This window comes from Watersipora subatra, chromosome 10, assembly GCF_963576615.1.
Source record: "Watersipora subatra chromosome 10, tzWatSuba1.1, whole genome shotgun sequence".
Lineage (NCBI taxonomy): Eukaryota > Metazoa > Bryozoa > Gymnolaemata > Cheilostomatida > Watersiporidae > Watersipora > Watersipora subatra.
Window position 1 is genome coordinate 29,374,470 of NC_088717.1, and position 15,315 is coordinate 29,389,784.

Genomic DNA, 15,315 nt, shown 5'->3' on the forward strand with positions numbered 1-15,315 from the left:
ATATATATATATATATATATATATATATATATATATTATATATATATATAATATATATATAATATATATATAGACTAGTAATATAGTATCTATATACTGTATTAGCTAAAATGTATATATATATATATTTTAGAAATGTATATATATACATTTCTAATATACATTTCTATATACAAAATTTATATATATATAAATTTTAAGAAATGCATATCATCTATATATATATTTATCAAAGTATGTCCGTGTGCATGTCGTATGTCTGTCTGCATTCCGGCTATAGCTATTATTAGAATAATTGCAGCTAGACAACGATGCTGACGCAATGTCATGGAGTACAGTCATTAGAATCCTAGCAGCTTACTGCAATTTTCCATTGGCATTGTACCAGGCTCACAGCTTGAAAGTTACAGTTGTTTGACAAAGTTTTAAAACCTTTACAGTTGTTTTCATTTTTCTCTTAATTTATTTAAACTACACAAAACACTTCTCTCATGATATGTAGTTTGAAAGTTAGAATAGTAAATGTTGTGATATGTTAAATACAAATCAATATTCTGTTCAGACTTCTTTATTCTCTGGGCAACGCCGGGTAGCACAGCTAGTATATATATATTTCTCAAAATTAGTGTGTGTTTGTGGATAGCTATTAAAATCTTGCATTAAAAGCTCACTGATTGCTGTATTTGAACTCCCAGTTATTACAACTACTATCTTCCAATCCATGCGCTTAACCACTGAGCTCTATAGCGACCTTATAAATTTGTTGCATTTATTATGTAGTGTATATTATACAGACACGCATACAGTGCAAAAGTACATACCAAATGGGCAATTTTTGTTATTATTGCATTTGAAAAACTAAGTTTTTGCTACATTATTTATTTTTTTAATTTGAAATTTTTAAATGTGCCATTTCAATTTCAAATAGAGGATAGACATCTATTTCCTGTTTTTCGTAAGGTTTGATTCCTAAATCAGTAAAAGGAAATATTTTTCACCCGGAAAACTGTATTATCTTGAGTAGGAATAGCCTCTACATTCTCTCTCCGTTCGGTCAGACAAAGACAGTCCGATATCTCATTTTCACATTTGTACAAGTATCGAAAGGTACCAATGTCGTCGTATTCAAAGTTTTGATAGATAGCGTCTGCTAAAACAGTAACCTTTTTTCTATACACACACACACACTTCTATGCACAAATTGTTATTATTAATTCAACGTGTTCAGGATTTTTATTTTGTTGGCTCAATTTGTATTAATTGTATCATTACCAAATCATCATTTATTTTAATCGTAGCAAAACAGAGTTAGTTTAGCTATTACTTACTAATTATTTCACATTTACATTTAAACACTGTTATATGTAATTGTTTTATGTTGTTTCTTAATCTATTTGACCTGCACAAAACATTTCTCATAGTATGAAATTCGAAAGTAACAGTTGTTTGAAAAAGTTTGAAAACCTTTACAGTTGTTTTATTTTTCTCCTAATTTGTTTAAACTGCTCAAAACATTTTTCTCATGATATGTAGTTTGAAAGTTAGAATGGTAACTTTTGTTATGTATATGTTAAATAAAAATAAATTTTCTGTGCAAAGACTTTTATTACTCAGGCAACACCAGGCATTCATCCAGTATCCTCATATTGAAGAAACATCAATAAGTTTAAAAGCTTGTTGCTGTTTCTCAACCAATAAGTTTACAAATTATTCATCATTCTATTATCCATTATTGTTCTTACTTGTAAATGTAAAATTGGTCAAAATATTACTTCATTGCATAAAGAAAATCTCAGCTAACCATACTAAGCATTTCCTCAGCTCAAACAAAAGATTTTTAAGTTACAAATATTTTTGAGCGCAAGCAGCTCTTTTATATCTGAGTGTTGGAATTGTTTCTCTTGTCATGATTTCTTAATTCCACCCTTGTCGTTGAAGACGACTACTCGCGTTCCCTTTGTCTCTGGTCAGCCATGGCCTGGTGGTCTGGAACACTTGACCTGCAAACAACAGGTCAGGGTTCAAGTCCTATAATAGGCCTGATGGTGGTGATGGATGGTGGTGGTGACATCCAACCTTAAAGCACCGATTGAGGTTCAATCATAAAAAAGGCACTGGTGTGTACAATAATGACAAAAAACCTTAAATTAGTTTCTGCAACTGGGCATGTTTCCAGTCGTCGAGGTTCCCTTGTCACTGGACTCAGACATGTCTAGCTAAGATCACAGATCCATTGTTTGTACAACACTGGCTCTGCTTGCAGATATATAAATACAATAAATGTCACTTTAATGATAATCATTTTATTTCAAACGGAAATGTTTTCCAAATTAAGCCAAACAAGAATCATTAAACAAAAAGAGGGCAACAGTTATCCAAGAAAATCAAACAAATGGTTTGATACATAGCGTTTAAAATATCTTTCTCTTTTAAAAGATATTTTAAGGATATTAGGTGGAAGATTGTTAAAGCAGCTTGCAATGATATCTTCAAAATAATTGTAAGAAATTGTATGCAAAAAAATAAACAAATATATTTTTTGCTTGTCGCTATGCTTTTAAGGGAAAGAGCAAAAGTAAAAATATAACAATAAATGAACAATATGACAAATTAAATAAATTGTCTTAATATAATTATGTTGAATTTTATTAATTTTTGCTGTTGTTGTTAAGCAAAGGGTTTTTACAGAAGTATTTATGGTATCATAATTGATACGACTAGAAATTCCCCTGTCATACAGCCCACGACCAAAGAGATATTGGAAAAAGGAAAGGGTACTGATGGTTGAGAAATGCAATATTAGCAGTCAAATAGCACTGCAGTGCAATAGGAGAACTGCAATGGTAGCTGCAATGGTAGCTGTAATGTACTGGGTATCATTATGTACAACAAACAGCAATAATGAAAGAAAAGATGATATGTTTATATCTCTCCCCCTGCAATAGGAGAAATGCAATATTGGCCAATATTAGAAGTAAAATGCACTGATATTATTAGAATAACCAACATTATTGATATAGTAATAATATAAAACCAATGCACTATTTTGTTTACATTTCAAAACGTCATAGCTAACAATATCAAGAAGTGATATTTATATAGATTTTTAGAAAATCTATTTAAAAAATTGTTTGGTCATGACAAGCAGCAATAATGAAAGGAAAAGATTATGTTTATATCTCTCCCCTGCAATAGGAGAAGTACAATATTAGAAGTAAAATGCATTGATATTATTAGAATAACCAATATTATTAATATAGTAATAATATAAAACCAATGCACTATTTTGTTTACATTTCAAAACGTCATAGCTAACAATATCAAGAAGTGATATTTATATAGATTTTTAGAAAATCTATTTAAAAAAGTGTTTGGTCATGACAAACAGCAATAATGAAAGGAAAAGATTATATATTTATATCTCTTCCCCTGCAATAGGAGAAATGCAATATTAGAAGTAAAATGCACTCATATTATTAGAATAACCAATATTATTAATATAGTAATACAGTAATAATAGAAAACCAATGCACAGTTTTGTTTACATTTAAAAACGTTTACATTTAAAAACTTTTGAAAAACTTTCATGAAATGATTTCAGTACTCCTACGTTAATTACAGAAACCTTCAGCAATTCTACATACAATGCTATAGACTGGTGAAATGTGGGCAGTATTTTTCCGTGAAATGCGCACCATTTAATCATTATATTCTCTGTCGCTCTGCGTTTCAATTTCCGGTCTTAACTTTTATTAAACCAAGCTCTTCAAGCGTTTTGTGAAGAATTTCAGCCAAATTAATTTGTCTATTTGTGTATAATCCGATCAGATGGGTAAATTTTAAGATAATACCGACGGTATACAAAGACTTGGTAATATATTTAAATAGGTTTATATGTGTTTTGTATCGTTATTATACTTTAACGGCTCTACAAAACGATGGTTAAATTTGTTGATGAGATTTCAAAACAAGGGTTCGTCTCATTGTTAATGAATACTTTTCGTAAGTTGTGTGCACATGTATTTATCATAAAAACTCTCAAACATCGCATCCGCTCGTTTGGTCGTGGGAAAAACACAAAACCGATGATTATCTCACCATATTGATAAACCTTGTAAAATAATCTGGTTTGTTGTTGCGATGCAGCTGCTAAGTTGTTCTGTTGTGAGTTCTGAAAGTAACGTGAGGTGGTGAGGTGGACTAGAATAGCTCGTGTTTACCCGTCCTGTATTGGAATACTTATTTTAAAATTTTGATTATTAGTACCTGGCAGTTTAGTGTGTCGAGAGAGATTGTCAGGTGTGCCAATAATGTACAAAGAATAACACTAATATGAACAATAATTGTCAACCCTGAACAATTGGTGCAGATAATAACATGCTAGGTGGCTATGCCATATGTTGCAGTTTAAAACCCGCACGATGCGATCTTTTTTTCTAACCTTTAAGTGTGGCAGACGGGCGGATGACACGGGTCAAGATTATTATAGTAAAGATTCCTAATAATATTGTAATTAATATTATTAAATTATATTAAATATAATATTATTTAATTACTATTAAAGGATAATAATTATCATTGAAAAACTGAATTAAGCCAACAATTGAAACGAACAAACCTCAACTCATAGAGAGTGCTGAGAACATTTATGTTAAGAGTTATGCCCTCTTGTGTAAAGGCAGAAGAACTAAATCTAAGACCTGCTTGTAACCCACTCTCTTTATCATCTCATGCATTATACATAAGTCATCATGGTAACCTCCTTTGTAACAATTTCTGCTTTTAAATAAGTAGATATCGGGTTTCTTCACAATGATGGTATGTTTTTTAATCACGTCCTGTGTAAATTATAGATGGTGAAAATGAATTGTCACCAATTTTAGGCAACAGTAATTGCCGGTGAATGCCTACAATACACCTTGCTCAATGCAAAGTTCCTATGGAGTTGTTTTTCCATGAAATTACAAATAAATTTCCCTAACTAATCGATTGTTTGATCAAAGTAAAAAGGGATTAGGTTTAACTCCATTTCCATAAACTCATAGTGACAGTAAAAAGATTTTAAAGTTTTATTTCTCATTAAAGAGATCTTTTAGCGTTGGAAAATGAAACAACTCTGCTAACAAATTTAAACTTTGAAGTAAATGTCGAAAAAAATTATATATTACTAGATGAAACTATATACTATATTATATTACTAAGCTATTTTACCTAGTGTTTATTGGGTAATAAAATAATTACCCAATAAATTTGAGTACCTAGTAAAGTAACTTTACTAAAGTAAAACTATTAACTTACTATAATAAGGGTCATGTCCTACATCTGAAGCTAGCTTGTGACCATGTGTTCTTCATAATGATCTATAGCGGTGAATGCTTATGCCATAGCATGGCAAAGGTGGCATAATCATTGTTAATGCTTATACAGCGAGAAGGGGAAGTGGAAGTCATGCAGCTCATTTGTAGTGAACAATATAAGATAGCAGACTTAATAGTACACAACTTCAGTAGTGTACAATTTTATAACAGGGGAGACAAGCCTCAATATATCATGTCTCAACAGGGGAGTTACGTCTTAATGTATGTACATTACCATGCCTCAACAGGGCAGATAGAGTCTTAATGTATCATAACTCAGCAGGAAAGATAAGCCTTAATATATCACACCTGTTGTTTTTGAAGGAAATGCTATAGATCACCGTTGTGCAGAATTTTCCACAGTTGTAGATTACTAGTTCTGTAATTTTGCAAAAAATCAGTGTTATCTTAAAAGCCTCTTACAGGCGCAACATTTTCATTTCTCATTTTAGTTATAGTAATGTAAAGTAAATGGCCTCTCAACCTTTGACCTCAAAATCCTTGGATGCAATAGCGTGCAAGCTGAGAAGGAATCAAGAGTTGAAACTTAGACGCGCAGTTTGTGACTCCAGCCTGAGTATCAATACAGACAAAGAGAAAAAACAGAGAAACAATGACAAGCACGTACCACTGGTCTCCATGGTAAGTAGGGGAACCTGATAAGGGCCGCTACTATTCTGGACTGCTGACTTTTTTACACTTTTTATAGTCTTGTAATGCTCTAAGCATGCTACAAGCAATTTCTAACTATTGCATTTATGGTCACAAATGACCTGAACGTCTCAGAAAACTCTGATCTTTTAAAAGGTAAGAATTGTCTTCTCGGTATATTTCGCACCTGATTATTAGTTGATTATTAGCCGAAATCTTTCTATGCATTCATGAGAGTCTTTTATTGTTTTTGCGGTTATTTTTTTAGTAGCAAGAGAATGAAAATAGGAATTTTTTTTATTCATGATCAAGAAAGTTATGAACAAAAAAATATAACAACGTAACAAAAACAAACATAAAAATAACAAAAACTATTCTTGCAGAAATAGATTAGATTAGAATTATAGAAATAGATTAGAATGATTAATCTACAAGATTTACAGTGAAAATAAAGCATCTTTATTTTACCTTACTTTGAACACTTCATCCTTAATTATATACCAAGTTTTGTTTAACCTGAGAGCCATGTTCTTTGGTGTCCTTGATGTATGTTCTTTGGTGTCCTTGATGCATGTTCTTTGGTGTCCTTGATGCATGTTCTTTGGTGTCCTTGATGTATGCTCTTTGGTGTCCTTGATGCATGTTCTTTGGTGTCCTTGATGCATGTTCTTTGGTGTCCTTGATGCATGTTCTTTGGTGTCCTTGATGTATGCTCTTTGGTGTCCTTGATGTATGCTCTTTGGTGTCCTTGATGCATGCTTATAGCAGTTCACCAGTTTAACTTAGTAAATCTCTTTTTTCTCTAATGGCTTAACTGTCAATAGAAAGTTATTTTTGAGTTACTGTTAAACCTTTTGCTCCATGTAACCTGAGTCTTACAATTTTATTGCTAATTGTGTTACTATCAGAAGCTTTCCGTAATACGATAGATCGCAACTTTTCTCTAACCTGTCACAAGCTAGTCAAACTAACAATCACCAATCTAAACCTCAAGATGATTACGAGGTCGACTAACACGCCATTAGCCTAACCAGAAGTGGCAGCTACTAACATGCCTCTCATCTTTGGCCTCTACCAAATATTAAAAAATGCATTCTAAAGCTGTTATAGCAAAGTCCAGTGCTTTAATCATAAATGAGGAAATAGTGCCTACCAATCATTGTATTTCCATGCTTGAAATTGGTTCGGATCTTACCACTTATAATTTAGAGTGGAAGCAACTCCGAACCCATGCAAAGCATGGAAACAGAATGATTGTGTCTCTCCAGTAAATCTTTTAAATAAAAGTGTCTCAGCGAAATCGTTTTGTATTTTGAAGTACCCATTGAAACTTACTATTTGATTGGACCAAACTTGAAAGCGAGTTATCTATTTTAATAAAGTGTGATTATACATAGTAGACAACTAGGAAGGTTACTCTCTCATTGTTTGGTTATCATTGCTTGCTTTAAATTAATTTAGACTGTGTCTAAAATTTAGCAATGACAATGTCTATAGCTTTTTGATGCTCATACTAGCTTTAATAATTCTAAAACAGAAAGCATATTTTAATATTATACTAAACGGGTGTAAATGGGTTCACCAGCAGATAACTTGAACAAGAAGCTGTATTTCAGGCATTAACAATAAGATGGATCTTACATTAACATTTCCCTATATAATATAAGTCTTATCTCTCACTCACTCTCTAACCTGAAGTATTATATCTCACTCACTATATAACTCAAGTACTATCTCTCATTCACTCTATAACTCAAGTATTGTCTCTTACTCACTCTATAACTCAAGTATTATCTCTCACTCACTCTATAACTTAAGTATTGTCTTTCACTCACTCTATAACTCAAGTATTGTCTCTCACTCACTTTATAACTCAAGTATTATCTCTCACTCACTCTATAACTCAAGTATAGTCTTTCACTCACTCTATAACTCAAGTATTGTCTTTCACTCACTCTATAACTCAAGTATTATCTCTCACTCACTCTATAACTCAAGTATTGTCTTTCACTTACTCTATAAATCAAGTATTGTCTATCACTCACTCTATAACTCAAGTATTGTCTCTCATTCACTCTATAACTCAAGTATTATCTCTCACTCAATATATCACTCAACACATTAACAAGAATTGTGATCTATCCACTGACTTCTTGATGAACACACTTCTGAACAGGTCCTGAATATTACTCAAATAATTGTCCATTTCAGACTACTAATCCCAATAGTAGGAATTGTCTTTTTTATCAAAATGTTTTATTATAAAAAGAGCAGACAATTCATTACATGTTGTCTGTATCCTGGTTGCCTAAACTCATAACTTGGTAACAGCTCAATTCAAGTGTTAAAAGGACATGTGACGATCATTCTTTAGGATGAGTCAGAATCTGCGTGTTACATTTCTTGTTCATTATTCATTACATTTCTTGTTCATTATTCATCACATTTCTTGTTCATCATTCATTACATTTCTTGTTCATTATTCATTACATTTCTTGTTCATTATTCATTACAATTCTTGTTCATCATTCATTACATTTCTTGTTCATTATTCATCCCATTTTTTGTTCATTATTCATTACATTTCTTTTTCATTATTCATCACATTTCTTGTTTATTATTCTTTACATTTCTTGTTCATTATTCATTACATTTCTTGTTCATTATTCATTACATTTCTTGTTCATTATTCATTACATTTCTTGTTCATTATTCATTACATTTCTTGTTTATTATTCATTACATTTCTTGTTCATTATTCATCACATTTCTTGTTCATTATTCATTATGTTTCTTGTTCATTATTCTTCACATTTCTTGTTCATTATTCATCACATTTCTTGTTCATTATTCATCACATTTCTTGTTCATTATTCATTACATTTCTTGTTCATTATTCATTACATTTCTTGTTCATTATTCATCACATTTCTTGTTCATTATTCATTACATTTCTTGTTCATTATTCATTACATTTCTTGTTCATTATTCATTACATTTCTTGTTCATTATTCATCCCATTTTTTGTTCATTATTCATTACATTTCTTGTTCATTATTCATCCCATTTCTTGTTCATTATTCATCACATTTCTTGTTCATTATTCATTACATTTCTTGTTCATTATTCATTACATTTCTTGTTCATTATTCATTACATTTCTTGTTCATTATTCATTACATTTCTTGTTCATTATTCATTACATTTTTTGTTCATTATTCATCACATTTCTTGTTCATTATTCATCACATTTCTTGTTCATTATTCATTACATTTCTTGTTCATTATTCATTACATTTCTTGTTCATTATTCATCACATTTCTGGTTCATTATTCATCACATTTTTTATTCATTATTCATTACATTTCTTGTTCATTATTCATCACATTTCTTGTTCATTATTCATCACATTTCTTGTTCATTATTCATTACATTTCTTGTTCATTATTCATTACATTTCTTGTTCATTATTCATTACATTTCTTGTTCATTATTCATTACATTTCTTGTTCATTATTCATTACATTTCTTGTTTATTATTCATTACATTTCTTGTTCATTATTCATCACATTTCTTGTTCATTATTCATTATGTTTCTTGTTCATTATTCTTCACATTTCTTGTTCATTATTCATCACATTTCTTGTTCATTATTCATCACATTTCTTGTTCATTATTCATTACATTTCTTGTTCATTATTCATTACATTTCTTGTTCATTATTCATTACATTTCTTGTTCATTATTCATTACATTTCTTGTTCATTATTCATTACATTTCTTGTTCATTATTCATCCCATTTTTTGTTCATTATTCATTACATTTCTTGTTCATTATTCATCCCATTTCTTGTTCATTATTCATCACATTTCTTGTTCATTATTCATTACATTTCTTGTTCATTATTCATTACATTTCTTGTTCATTATTCATTACATTTCTTGTTCATTATTCATTACATTTCTTGTTCATTATTCATTACATTTTTTGTTCATTATTCATCACATTTCTTGTTCATTATTCATCACATTTCTTGTTCATTATTCATTACATTTCTTGTTCATTATTCATTACATTTCTTGTTCATTATTCATCACATTTCTGGTTCATTATTCATCACATTTTTTATTCATTATTCATTACATTTCTTGTTCATTATTCATCACATTTCTTGTTCATTATTCATCACATTTCTTGTTCATTATTCATTACATTTCTTGTTCATTATTCATTACATTTCTTGTTCATTATTCATTACATTTCTTGTTCATTATTCATTACATTTTTTGTTCATTATTCATCACATTTCTTGTTCATTATTCATCACATTTCTTGTTCATTATTCATTACATTTCTTGTTCATTATTCATTACATTTCTTGTTCATTATTCATTACAATTCTTGTTCATTATTCATCAATTCTGTTTCGCTGTTCAGCCAGATTGTGCAGTGTTCAAAAGACCTCATCAAATGGAATAAACATTCATGTCATGGGCCAGTAAGCTCCCTGTGATATTATCATAAAACATTCTGTGAGACACTCTGTGAGACACTCTGTGAGACACTCTGTGAGACACTCTGTGAGACACTCTGTGAGACACTCTGTGAGACACTCTGTGAGACACTCGGTGAGACACTAGTTAACAAAGGAAGGTTAGGCCATGAAAACCAGTTTAGCCAGGCAGCTGCTCTGTCACTTCATACCTTGAGAGAAATTGTAGTCTGCATGAATAACATAATAGACAGAATAATAGGAGTTTTTTCACTCAATAGCTTGGGTTCCTGCAGCTCAGTTTAAAGCCTGATGAAATTATTAAGGCTGGAAATAAGCATATTGAAAGCACAATTGAAAATATCTGCAGTTTGGCCATTATTGAGAGCTCAAGAACTTCTGAGTACCATGTTATGATCTACTGAAACTTTACGAGTACCTTTATGCCGCTATAGAGTACCTTTATGTTGATATACATGTAGAGTACTTCTATGCTGCTATGCTATTACTCGCATTATTATTTTTAGCAGTAAAACAACTCCAGGAATGTTGCAGTCATTATTAATGATTATCAGCTTAGTAGATGCCAAAGTCATGATATATATAGCAAACTTTAGGCTGTGGTCCTTATTATTAGTCATTATTAGTCCAGATTAGAAGGTTGATAAACAATTAAATGTTTAAACTGCACTTTCACAGCCTCATAAGAAGTTATTCTTATTCTTATTGTTATTGTTATCGTTATCGTTATTCTTATTGTTATTGTTATTCTTATTGTTATTGTTATCCCGTAAAATGGATTATTTCAATATCTCCAGTTGTTTGTGCTGCTGTAATATATGTAGTCTTACAAGTCTTACAAGTGTCACAGGTGTCTAAAAGTCAGCCTAAAAGTCAGCCTAGTTCTACAAATGCATAGCATTTCTTCTTGAAATTCTTTTGTATAATAAACTATTCAGTTAACTGCAAACTCATTATACACATATATGCCTGTAATGTGTTTATTTAACTAAATGAAAACTATATAAATGCTCGGCTGTTAAACTACCAGTCTCCTGTGCTCCACTACATATATTCGTATAATATAATATTGGTATATATTCGTATAATATAGTATTGGTATATATTCGTATAATATAATATTGGTATATATTCCTATAATATTATATTGGTATATATTGGTTTTATGCCATTTAAAGGTTTGGGTTTTATTGTAACTGACTAAAATACACCAGCATATTTGACTGTCTCAAAAACAACTATAGAGTTCTCCTGCCATATGATATTAATTCATTCCGGCATTGGCATTATAAGACGAAAAGGTTGTATAGAAGGGTATAGAAACCAACAGTAATTGTCTAATGCAAACATCTCCTGAAAAAAAAGTCAAAATTTTATATACGGCCTGTCGACTACCTATTAAAATTAGTAACAAAATACTATGTTAACCTTAGTAACAATAGTTACCTACAGTAACTATAGTTACCTACAGTAACTATAGTTACCTACAGTAACTATAGTTACCTACAGTAACTATAGTTACCTACAGTAACTATAGTTACCTACAGTAACTATAGTTACCTACAGTAACTATAGTTACCTACAGTAACTATAGTTACCTACAGTAACTATAGTTACCTACAGTAACTTCATTGTATTTAGTGGTTATGATCTTTAATGAAATGTAACATTATAATGAATCATGTGCAGTATGTACCTTTTCGTTTTTAAGGCAACTGACCTCTGACTGACCTCTGTGTTGACCTCTGTGTTGACTTCTGTGTTGACTTCTGTGTTGACTTCTGTGTTGACCTCTGTGGTGAACTCTGTGTTGACCTCTGTGTTGACCTCTATGTTGACTTCTGTGTTTACCTCTGTGTTGACCTCTGTGTTGACCTCTGTGTTGACTGGTTGGAACCTTAAATAGAGAAGGGCCGTGCAATAACAGAAATTATATTATTAGAAACGATTAGAAAAAAAATGCATGTGAAGGTCAACAATGGTTTAGTTTTATTGAATGCTATAGCTGAATTTCTCTGTCATCCGATTGAATAAAGTTGAATCATTGACCTTCACCTGCATTGACCTTCACCTGCATTGACCTTCACCTGCATTGACCTTCACCTGCATTGACCTTCACCTGCATTGACCTTTACCTGCATTGATCTTCACCTGCATTGACTTTCACCTGCATTGACCTTCACCTGCATTGACCTTCACATGCATTGACCTTCACCTGCATTTTATTTGGTTGCTATTAATAATATCACTCTTTCAATGAGTTTATAAACTTTGAAAATCAAAATATTCTAGCGATGTAAAGGTAGAGTTCAACGTCATTGTTGAAAGTATGGTATCGTTTAAGGTATCTTTGAAGGTCATATCTTTCGCAAGTTTGACCAAATGTTATCGGTGTCGGAGCAATTGTACTACTGAAACATTCTGCACATGCTGCTAGCAGAAGATCTTTATTCTGGAAATTTAGAGTTATTGGTTAAAACATTTTGTAACTGTGTCCAGAATGCTATAAACAACAATGTGAAATTTTACACATTCAGTATCAAGTGACTGAAAGACTAGTATATTTTTCAATCCGTAGCTAAACAATAGGCCACAATACGTTATTAAAAACACCGATGTTTTAAATGACCTGCAATTACATGATTCACCATGAATGACTGCTGGTCAAAATGGTTTTGAAAGATTGTTCTACTCGGAGATGACCGACCATTCAAGGCCATTAAAAACTGTGTCTATAAAAATGCCACTCTCCATGTTTGAAAAGGAGGCTCAGCAAGCTTCATTGTCTTGTTTTCGCTTTAGTTTTTTACCTGTATAAACATTTGTCATGACCTCACGACCCTTTCCACCAGGATGATGATAGGAATGCAATCAAATGGTAACCCATCAAATAACAAGTTGTTGCTTAGGAAAAGATTATAATAGGGTGTGGTGTTACAACACCGGTCAAATCACTTTGAATTATTCATTAAAAGTTGCAAAGTTGGGTTGTCATGAGGTCCTCCAACCAGCTGCTGGTTTCTAATATATTATTGGCAGTGTTTGCTACCTGAGTGCAAATAAATAATATTATTCAGTAGAATTGCTTGATATACATATATTAATATTTGAATATAAGTGTATGACACTAAAGTATCTTCTTATAATTTGTAGACATATATTCATTTTGACACTGTAAGGGAGGCCTTGCACCCTGCCATTAGATTGGGTAACCAACATAAACCTTAAAACAGCTCTCAGTCTAAGGCCATGTGCAACAACAGCTCTCAGTCAAAGGCCATGTGTAACAACAGCTCTCAGTCAAAGGCCATGTGTAACAACAGCTTTCAGTCAAAGGCCATGTGTAACAACAGCTCTCAGTCAAAGGCCATGTGTAACAACAGCTCTCAGTCAAAGGCCATGTGTAACAACAGCTCTCAGTCAAAGGCCATGTGTAACAACAGCTCTCAGTCAAAGGCCATGTGTAACAACAGCTCTCAGTCAAAGGCCATGTGTAACAACAGCTCTCAGTCAAAGGCCATGTGTAACAACAGCTCTCAGTCAAAGGCCATGTGTAACAACAGCTCTCAGTCAAAGGCCATGTGTAACAACAGCTCTCAGTCAAAGGCCATGTGTAACAACAGCTCTCAGTCAAAGGCCATGTGTAACAACAGCTCTCAGTCAAAGGCCATGTGCAACAACAGCTCTCAGTCAAAGGCCATGTGTAACAACAGCTCTCAGTCAAAGGCCATGTGTAACAACAGCTCTCAGTCAAAGGCCATGTGTAACAACAGCTCTCAGTCAAAGGCCATGTGTAACAACAGCTCTCAGTCAAAGGCCATGTGCAACAACAGCTCTCAGTCAAAGGCCATGTGTAACAACAGCTCTCAGTCAAAGGCCATGTGTAACAACAGCTCTCAGTCAAAGGCCATGTGTAACAACAGCTCTCAGTCAAAGGCCATGTGTAACAACAGCTCTCAGTCAAAGGCCATGTGTAACAACAGCTCTCAGTCAAAGGCCATGTGTAACAACAGCTCTCAGTCAAAGGCCATGTGCAACAACAGCTCTCAGTCAAAGGCCATGTGTAACAACAGCTCTCAGTCAAAGGCCATGTGTAACAACAGCTCTCAGTCAAAGGCCATGTGCAACAACAGCTCTCAGTCAAAGGCCATGTGTAACAACAGCTCTCAGTCAAAGGCCATGTGTAACAACAGCTCTCAGTCAAAGGCCATGTGTAACAACAGCTCTCAGTCAAAGGCCATGTGTAACAACAGCATGAAAAGATGACAGACTGCATTCAGCTTGCGAGAAGTGCTCGCATTAGACTATGTTCCATAATCTAAAAATTATAGCAATCAGCTGTATAGTTTGGGAACCGAGGCTAAAGTTACATATTTGTGCAGAAAGTGCGTATGGCACACTGTCTATACTCTAGGGCAGGAGTGTCCAAACTTTTTGCCAAGGAGCCCAGATTTAGTGTGTTTAAAATTTAGGGGGCCGACCTTGGGGAACCTTTTACATATAAAATCAATCTAAATAAATTTCCCCGAGTCAATCTTCGTTTCACATTTGCTTTTTTATTTCAAGTTCAGCTATCTTAAGCATGTGTTTTGGTTCATTTGGTTCATACATATGAAAATTGAATGGACATCATTGAATTTTAATGTTCACTTAACTTCACCACAGTGCCAGGCAGACTTTGGTAAACTCTTAGTGCTTCTCAGGACAAATATTTTTAACCATTGTCATCACAGTGTTTGATAAATTAACCCTCAGTGCAAGGTTTGCAATGCTTTGTGATCAACGCTTCTA

The 15,315-nt window shown here is 32.6% G+C and overlaps 1 protein-coding gene across 2 annotated transcripts in view; it reads left to right on the plus strand.

Moving 5' to 3' along the window:
- LOC137405884 (Krueppel-like factor 6) overlaps positions 1-15,315 on the plus strand; it is a 118,132-nt gene that overhangs the window by 18,885 nt on the left and 83,932 nt on the right. For both annotated transcript variants that reach the window (XM_068092324.1, XM_068092325.1), the window contains exon 2: positions 5,810-5,999. In XM_068092324.1, coding sequence (XP_067948425.1) covers positions 5,829-5,999 — 171 coding nt within the window. In that variant the 5' untranslated portion in view covers positions 5,810-5,828. The remainder of the gene's footprint in view (positions 1-5,809; positions 6,000-15,315) is intronic.